Here is a 9685-nt window from a genome sequence, read left to right as displayed (position 1 = left end):
GTAGCAACCTCGCTTCCTCCATCAAACTCCATCCTGTCCTCCTGACCATCTCCATTGACTGTCTTGTGCTAGGCATCATTGTTAAGTAAAGCTCCTGTACTCCCATGTTCATCTTCACCGCTTTCACATGGGTGTTGAATACACAGATTAGTTAACACACTTGGAGTAGCTTCATTGCATACTGATTCCCCATGAAGCAGGATTCTACGGTTCTATTAGGTGGCTTCAGCATGGGTTTAGTATCAAACCCCAAAATAGGTCCGAGAGTGGTAGGGACCCCAACGCCTAGCTCACCAAAATTAAAGGGAATAACCATCTCCATGTTTCCCGAAGCTGGGTGTCGAACCAACCCATTAAATGGGTAGGGCTTGCTCATATCACCTCGATCACTACTGAGTGTATATCCACCATCTTTCCTTTTAGGTAACTCGCCCATCTCGACCCTTGGTTTGTTGGAGAAGGTGAAGCTGCCATTGATGGGTGAAGATTAGCTTCAGTGTTTGGAGACCACACTAGTGTGGCCTTGTCTCCACTTTTCTTACCCTCTTAAAGGACGGTGCCCTTGGTTAGGTTTGGGTTAGTCCTACCTCACGCAAGTACCTTTTTGCCCTTAATTGATGTTAGGCCATTCTGACTGACCGCCACCTTGGTGGGGGGGGGGGGGGGTCACTTATACTCAATTCTTTTGGGCTAGGCCCCTTAGAACCATTCAGCCCTACTTTCCCTCTTGTTGGGCCATTTGTGAAGGCCTAAGCCACACTTGCTTTTCTTTTGCCTTTCGAATTGGAAACGTTACTGGGCCCAGCTGGCAACTTATCATGCTTTTTCCCCTCAGCACTACTCGTACTAGTTCCTGACGTGCCTGACTTTGTCTGCATGGTAGTGGGATTGCTCCTACTATCCTTTTTTGTCCCATTTCTCCTGCGCGTAACGACCATCCAAGGACCATACATGTCCTCCCTAGGGCCCACCTCATGCACAACGTGTGAGTCTACCATCTGGCTCCCGCCACCTTTCTGTGAAACCACCTCATGCCCATTAATGTCCGCGATCTTCAGCGGCAGAGCTTCCCTTACTGAGTAACAACACTCCTCCTTGCGATGACCAATTCGACCACAGGAGAAGCAGAATCTTTGCAGCCCTTCATAGAGCACTAGTTGTTCAATGTTATCAATGAGCATTGCATTCACTAAAGGTTTCTCAATATCTACTTAGATGCAGAGTCTAGCGTACCTTCGTCTTGCTTTAGACGCTGTATAGGTATCTATTCTCAACACATTCTTGATGGCTTGCCTGATGAACATAAGGGCTTCCCTATCATAGTACTCGATGGGTAACTCATTGAGCCTCACCCATATGGCCACAGACGAGACAACACCCAAGGCTGGCTTGAAGTTGGGCTCCCATGGCCTAATGGACAAGAAGTTCTCTCCCACAAACCAGGGTCCCTTCTTAAGGACCAAGTCATGGTACTTTTTGAGCGAGAAACGGATTAGGAAGAAGTCCTTGCCTAAGTCAATGCAATCTATCCTCCCTGTCGGCTTCCAGAGGGCAAGGATCTTTCTATGAAGATAGTTGAATCCCACAATTCTCCCATATACCTTAACAATCAAGGCATTCGACCATTGGCCTCTGATACGTGACTTGGTGCTCTTAGGGATTTTTATTGCAACAAGCCCTTGCCTTAGTTCCTTGACCACCTTCTCCTCTTCCTGTGCTACCTTAACTCCCTCCTTGGCCTCCATTCTCTTCGCCAGATCAAAAGCTTGGGCAAAGGCCCCCGGTATCTCTCCCACCAATTTCTCCTTGAAGGAGGGTTTAGGAGAATCATTCCTTAACTCAAAAGTAGGCCTTGCTGAAGTTAAGCTTTCACGGGGAGTACTCACCGTCTCCCCATGGTGGACCTCCTTAACCTTTTTGTTGCTTCGAATGAGTTCCTTTTCCTCTCCATTCTAGTTTTTTCCCTTTTTGAAGATCGGCCTTCAAATTACCAGTCAGATGTCTTTTTAGTTTTTAATTTCCACCCTACACAACAAGTTAGGAGTACAGCAAAAGATTCTAGATTTGACTCTATGGCAATTTTCCAATCTTGGGAAAAATTTTGTTATAAAGGGAAAAATTGTTTCTATTGCTCTAAATTCAAAACTTTGAATCCAAATATATTGTTTGTTGAATGGTAATAGAATATTGGAAAAGTTAACGAATGTTTTGGTTTAGGAATTTTTTTTTTTTTAATTTTACAAATGACAGTTTTTCACAAATCATTAATGATCTCCATCCGATTTTCTCACATCACAATTATCAAAATTAGGTTTAAGAATGATTTGTGAAACTTTCATGTAAATAACATGACTTTACATATATCTATTTTCACTCTTTGGAATATACCAAAAAAATCATTAACTGAATTCACTTGATTACTTCGCATAGGGGTTATATACTTATGAAATTAAGATACCTAATTGGGTTCAAAAGTCATAGGTTAGATAAGGTTTTGAGTAAAGTAGTGATTAATTGTATGTTTCACTATAGTTGTTTATCTTCCTCAACAATTAATACCTATAATTGATTTCATTCATCACATTCATTCAACTGTTTGGAACGAAAGATATCAAGAACTCATAGAATTTTGCTCATTTCTCCTGATTGGGACAACTTGATTTGAATTAGACGGGGAAAAATGTAGAGAAAAATAAGTCCGACAAAATAGTACCAACACATCAATCACAGCCACGTGTATGCAGTGGTTCTTGATGATAAAAATCAGAGTACTACTATAGTTTCTAATTAACTCCATGATTAATTACCATATCACTTAGTCGAGATAATCCCTCTAGAAAGGAAAACAAATTTATGTTTGCTTGTTGCTCTAAAAAAGGAGATGATGAAGAAAAAATAAAATTTGGAACAAGCTATTATCATTTTGAGAGAGAGAGAGAGATATGGGTAAACCATAAATTTTTAGATATATTTATCATAGGATATAGCTGAGTACACGAAGAAATACAACTACAACAAGAAGACTCCCTGCAAGAGGAGCCCCATATATGGGCCTAACCCCATTTTATTTCTCATGCCAGTTTATTACATTCTGCGGCTGAAAACTGCTACTCCAACATCGACCTCTCACTTCACGCTGTAACACAAAAAAACAAACAAATTAAAGGCAGTACTTCATTACACACAACTTTTCAATGCTAGACCAGCTTTCGTTTACTTTGTCTTTCAATCTCTATAAAACAATGCTAACAATACGACATTTTTCATAATTTCTGTCATGATTTGTTATGATTAGATTAACTTCACTTTGATTTATTAGATTCATCATTACCTTTATTTTTATAATGCCCTAATCTAACAGGTCATATTATTAATATTAGTAAAAAAAATTGGTGCTGATCTTGTAACAAAAAAAAAATGTTAAAACCACAACTATTAAAGTTGTGTAAATATGCAAGCATAGAGAGACTTGGTTACTTTTTGCAGTTGGTGGAGGTGCTGATCTCGTAAGGAATATTGACTCCACACTTGCCAGGGAGAGAAGCAGCATTAGCAAAATCAATTCCAGAGATGCTACCAGCAGCTGTTTTCAAACACTCACAATCGGCCTGGCGGTCAGCTGTGGTCTTTGCAGCATTGTTAAGGGACTTAACCCCATTGCAGCAAGCCTGTGTGGGAGACCCTCCACTCCTCAGGAAGCCAATGCATGGAGCAAGGGCGCTTGTGACTTGGCCACATGTTATAGCGGCTTGGGCAACTGGTGCACCAATCACCATGCACATGAGTGCCAAGCAAGTGAGCCTAAGGACCAAGGAGTTAGCCATGACTGAGTTAAGGAGAGGGAGTAGTATTTGGAGAGTTGAGATAAGGAGTTTGCGTTTTAATTTGATTACTTGAGTGACTTAGTTTGGCTACTGAGCTCAGGTGCTTTATGTAGAAAAATTGGACGTATGGCGCCGGGGGGGCGGGGGCGGGGGCGGGGGGGGGGGGGGTTGTGTGGGGGCGCAGTTATTAGTCGGTGGATGGCATCATTTAATGCTTAATTTTGCAGCTGTTTAAGGGCAGGTTAATTCTCTGTATTAGCTTTAATAGAAATGTTTGTACAATGCGTCTATATAAATATGAAAAATGCTATTTCCACTTTATTTTTACAACAAATTATAAGATACAGGTTATTATTAATGGGCAAACAAATAATTTTAGTGATAGATTTAAATTAGAATCAATAGCAATTAATCACTTATAATTTGTTGTGAAAATATTATGAACGTAATACTCTTATATAAACATGAGAAATGCTATATCCACAATATTTTCACAATTAGAACATCCACATCAATGAATTTAAAGTCTTGCAAAATACAAAATACCATTCATTTTACACATTTTGACCAAAAAAACATCTACATCAATAGGTGTAAAATTGTGCATAAATGCACAAGTGTTACAGTAACCGTTCATATGCCCTTAAATTTAATTATTTGTTTAGATGTTAGCTACTTTTATTTATTGGGACAGTTACGAGTTACCCATCAATTCTTAATGTCTACATAACCAAAAATTATAATCTACTACTAATAGAAAACATCAATGATCTTGTTAGAGTAACTTTCCTCTTACAAATAGTGGCAGCTCTAGCAAATTTTATCAGGGTATTATTTTTGAAGTATAAATTACATAATCTAATAAAAATAAAAATTTATATATTGACAACAACAACAAAAAAATAAAAAAACACTCAAATACATAAAGTTTTACAATTTTCTTCTACGTGTTTTCATATTTTGAAATTGTTGCTTGAAAGGCTCCAATATATTGTTAAGTTGCCCAAATTATAGACCAAAACTTAATTTTATTTGCATAAAATTTTTTTAGAGTGGTCCCAATTTTTTTTAAAAGTAAATAAATATAAAATTTTAAATTATTATATATATAATTTTTTTTTTAGGTCAGGGTGGTCCTGGTACCACCCTGGCCATAAGGTGGCGCCCAACTGCGTACAAATTATATGCAACGATCACGCAAGATATCATTAAAAGAAAGATAAATTTCCCGAAAGTCAATATATTGGCACCTAAAATGTTCAAGTGATTAGTATAGGGCCAATTAGCCAAACTACTTAGCGATAAAGCTCAAAGGGGTGCCCCATGCATAAGCCCAAAGGTTTGCTAGAGAGATTTGCTCTGAAAAAAAAAAGGTTTATTAAAGAGAATGACATTTTTTTTTTTATACAAAAAAGTTTTACTCTTATTTTGACAATTTTAGAAAAATTTTGATATCACTTTTATAAAAAAATATTTTTCTTTTCTTTTCTTTTCTTTGTAAAATTTTTTTAAAAATATTTTTTAAATCAAAATATTCGTTAACTTTTTCCATTAGATTAGTTTGATTGGAGCAATGTTCTAAGAATCTAAGTTTAAATTCTTGGTGCACGGTATTTATTGATTTATGACGCCCACCACCTAAAAGCTACTAGAAGTTATGGGAGGTTGTACTTAAGGTCTACTGTCCCAGAGTTTTAACTATAGAGCTTTTGTAAAGCAGAGCTTTTAATGGAAACACATTTAATGTTATGACCGTTCGGAAAATTACAATTAAAACTAAAAAGCGAAATTTTTTTAGATTAATAAAGCATTAAGCATGAAAAGTAAAATGTAGATTTCTTTTCCTTAAGTTGCAATAACTTTAGCAAAATGCACGTGTTAAATAGTCATTTAGTAAAAAATTTAATCTTGACAATGAAATTTTTATTTAAATATAAGTCTAAACAGGTGTCTATTTAAGGTGTTGATACGTGTACATTTTTATAGGAGTTGTCGCAACTTAGTTTGCAACAAATCCTTATTCTTCCCAAAAAGCTCTTAATTTTATCTTTTATGTTTCCAAATCTCCAGTAAATTTTTTCAGAGTATTTCTTAAGAAGTATAAATTACATAATCTAACAAAAAGAAAAATTTATATATTGACGACAACAACAACAACAACAACAACAACAAAAAAATAAAAAAAAACACGCAAATACATAAAGTTTTATAATTTTCTTCTACGCGTTTTCATATTTTAAAATCGTTGCTTGAAAGGCCCCAATATATTGTTAAGTTGCCCCAATTATAGACCAAAATTTAATTTTATTGACATAAAAAAAATTTTAGAGTGGTCTCAATTTTTTTTTTAAAGGTAAGTAAATAAATATAAAATTTTAAATTATTATATATAATTTTTTTTTCAAGTCAAGATAGTCTTGGGATCACCCTGGCCATAAGGTGGCGCTGCCACTGCTTACAAATTATATGTAACGATCACGCAAGATATCATTACAAGAAAGATAGACTTCCCGAAAGTCAATTTATTGGCTCCTAAAATGTTCAAGTGATTAGTATAGGGCCAATTAGCCAAACTACTTAGCGAGAAAGCTCAAAGGGGTGTCCCATGCATAAGCCCAAAGGTTTGCTAGAGAGTTTTGCTCCGGAAAAAAAAAAAAGGTTTATTAGGGAGAATGACTTTTTTTTTTTTTTAATAGAAAAAAGTTTTACTCTTATTTTGACAATTTTAGAAAAAGGTTTGCTAGAGAGTTTTGCTCCGGAAAAAAAAAAAAGGTTTATTAGGGAGAATGACTTTTTTTTTTTTTTAATAGAAAAAAGTTTTACTCTTATTTTGACAATTTTAGAAAAATTTTAATATCACTTTTATAAAAAAATATGTTCCTTTTCTTTTCTTTTATAAAAAGTTTTTAAAAATATTTTTTAAATCAAAATATTCGTTAACTTTTTCCATTGAGATTAAATTTTATAAGGACGTGGTGTAAAACCCATGTTTTGCCCTTTCAATTCCAACATGCCACATCATCTTATCACATATTTAACAATAAATACAATCACACTCAATCAATTCTAATATTTATATATAAATCCAACCAAATTGGGAATCTATTGAGATGTTATTAGGTGTGGTATGATGTATTGAATTTTAAGTAAAATACTAATGTGACAATCACTTATTAAATAGTGTAAAATATAAATTTTATACCCCATCCTTATAGAATTTAAATTTCTTTTTCATTATATTAGTTTGATTGGAGTAATGTTCTAAGAATCTAAGTTTAAATTCTTGGTGCATGGTATTTATTGATTTATGACGCCCACCACCTAAAAGCTATTAGAAATTAGGTGAGGCTGTACTTAAAGTCTTCTGCCCCAGAGTTTTAACTATAGAGCTTTTGTGAAACAGAGCTTTTAATGGAAACACATTTAAAGTTATGACCGTTTGGAAAATTACAATTAAAACTAAAAAGTGAAATTTTTTTAGATTAATAAAGCATTAAGCATGAAAAGTAAAATGTAGATTTCTTTTCCTTAAGTTGCACAACTCTACCACCGACCATGTAGGTGTGTTGGTGCTGGGGTTTCCTAATGACCTGTAACTCGGGGGTTCTATCATCCGCACTTATCTAACCAAAAAAAAAAAAAAAAAAAGTTGCAGCAACTCTAGCAAAATACATGTGTTAAGTAGTCATATAGTAAAAAATTCAATCTTGACAATGAAATTTGCATTTAAATATAAGTTTAGATAGGTGTCTATTTAAGGCGTTGACACTTATGCATTTTTATAGGAGTTGCTGTAACTTAGTTTGCAACAAATCCTTACCCTTCCCAAGAATCTCTTAATTTTATCTTTTATGTTTCCAAATTGAAGGATCATTTTGAAGCTCTTTAGAGAAATTGACAATTTTTTGGAAATTTCTCTTGAACACTTCTTGGCATCGTCACCAAAAGACTTGAGCTACAATACTTGAGCAGACTTTTTTACAAAAAAAAAAAAAATCAAAAACAAAAACAAAAACTTAAGGGATTTTCAAAAGTTAGGTGGGCCAAAGATGAGTTTGTTGAACTTTCTTAAATATTTTGTTACAACTATTCTGTATGAGATGTTATCTTGTGAGACGGGTGCATGCCCATTGTCTCATTGACATATGGATCTAACGCATGTGGAACCCACATGTCAATGAGATAATGGACACATGCACCCATCTCACCCAAGATTTTTTCGTCTTGTATAGAAGATTGTAGTTGAATATTTGTCCCTATCACATAAGTCTACTTTTTTTTTTAGTCTGGCACTTAGGACATTTGTAACAAATATCATTATTGTTGAAAAGAGGCTTTTGTCAAAAATTTTGAGTCAATGATTATTTACATGGCCTTGACTAAACTTGTTAGTTTGCCGGACTAGAAAAGCCCAAAACGTGCCATAAAAATCATGGATTTTGTGAAGTGTAGTCTGCCATTTTTATTGGGTTTTTAGCCCAATGTGTACTATTTTTTACAGAAAAAAAAAAAAAAAAAAAAAAAAAAATCAAAAACAAAAACAAAAACTTAAGGGATTTTCAAAAGTTAGGTGGGCCAAAGATGAGTTTGTTGAACTTTCTTAAATATTTTGTTACAACTATTCTGTATGAGATGTTATCTTGTGAGACGGGTGCATGCGCCTATTGTCTCACTGACATATGGATCTAACGCATGTGGAACCCACATGTCAATGAGATAATGGACACATGCACCCATCTCACCCAAGATTTTTTCGTCTTGTATAGAAGATTGTAGTTGAATATTTGTCCCTATCACATAAGTCTACTTTTTTTTTTAGTCTGCCACTTAGGACATTTGTAACAAATATCATTATTGTTGAAAAGAGGCTTTTGTCAAAAATTTTGAGTCAATGATTATTTACATGGCCTTGACTAAACTTGTTAGTTTGCCGGACTAGAAAAGCCCAAAACGTGCCATAAAAATCATGGATTTTGTGAAGTGTAGTCTGCCATTTTTATTGGGTTTTTAGCCCAATGTGTACTGTGCTTTCCATTGAATGCCATCAGGCTTCGAAGCCCATTTTACGCCCTTCCCAGATAATTTTTGGTAGTATTAATTTCTTTCATTTTCTTTTTGAGTGGTAATATTTTGCTCTTTCTTTTGGCTGAAAATATTTATATATAAAAAAAATTCTAATGTTCTATTTTGTTGGGAGGATGGAAAAATGGGTGGATAGAAATGTGTCCTCAGCTTGGGTTTTTGGCTGAGTTTGAAATGTATTTCAAACTTGTCTTTAATTTGCAATGGGTCTTTTTACCATGTTTAATTCAGTATTGTACTTAGGTTTTCTAATCAAATTTAATTGTATTTTAAATTGGCTAATAATTAATATTGTTGAATTTAATTGTTTTTTGTGAAAAATAACACTATTTACACATCAGTAATTGATACAACCATGTGATTGAAATTGATAAAAGAAATCTATGGTAAATAGAGTGGCAAAGCTAGAATTTTTTTTCCCTAGGAAGCCAATAAGTAAAATTATATATATATATATATACACACTTATATATATATATATATATTTTTTTTTTGGCTATAAAATTTAAAGAGGGAGGAGGGGATTTAAAAAAAAAAAAAAAAACCTAGGAGGAAATTGTTCTAAGCTTTGATGTATACTTCATTTTTACTACCAAAAAAAAAATTATACTTCATTTTTCAATCTTTCAAATACTATTGAGTGCTTAAATCGATGTTCATCTAAAGTCTCTAGGTCCTATTTGTTTAAATGTGCCACTTGAAGGTAAGGGTGTATATCTAACCAACAAAACCGATGAAACTAACTCCTTAATCCAACCTAATGCCTTATATAGGTTGGT

At 34.2% G+C, this 9685-nt stretch overlaps 2 protein-coding genes across 2 annotated transcripts; both read right to left on the bottom strand.

The window, feature by feature from the left end:
• Positions 1–1211: 1211 nt before the first annotated feature.
• LOC112012649 (uncharacterized) lies at positions 1212–1745 on the bottom strand. The gene has a single exon (XM_024045027.1). It carries the CDS (start codon positions 1743–1745, stop codon positions 1212–1214), a length of 534 nt encoding a protein of 177 aa, XP_023900795.1.
• Positions 1746–2947: 1202 nt separating this feature from the next.
• On the bottom strand, positions 2948–3963 carry LOC112012660 (non-specific lipid-transfer protein 1-like). The gene is made up of 2 exons (XM_024045043.2): positions 3478–3963; positions 2948–3136 (listed from the first exon to the last, which is right to left on the bottom strand). The coding sequence occupies exons 1-2, from the start codon at positions 3822–3824 to the stop codon at positions 3127–3129; spliced, it is 357 nt and encodes a 118-aa protein (XP_023900811.1). The 5' UTR covers positions 3825–3963; the 3' UTR covers positions 2948–3126.
• Between the last annotated feature and the right edge of the window lie 5722 nt (positions 3964–9685).

The sequence above is a fragment of the Quercus suber genome, unplaced genomic scaffold (genome assembly GCF_002906115.3).
Source record: "Quercus suber isolate HL8 unplaced genomic scaffold, Cork oak 2.0 scaffold_348, whole genome shotgun sequence".
NCBI lineage: Eukaryota > Viridiplantae > Streptophyta > Magnoliopsida > Fagales > Fagaceae > Quercus > Quercus suber.
This window is presented reverse-complemented; position numbering and strand designations above follow the sequence as displayed.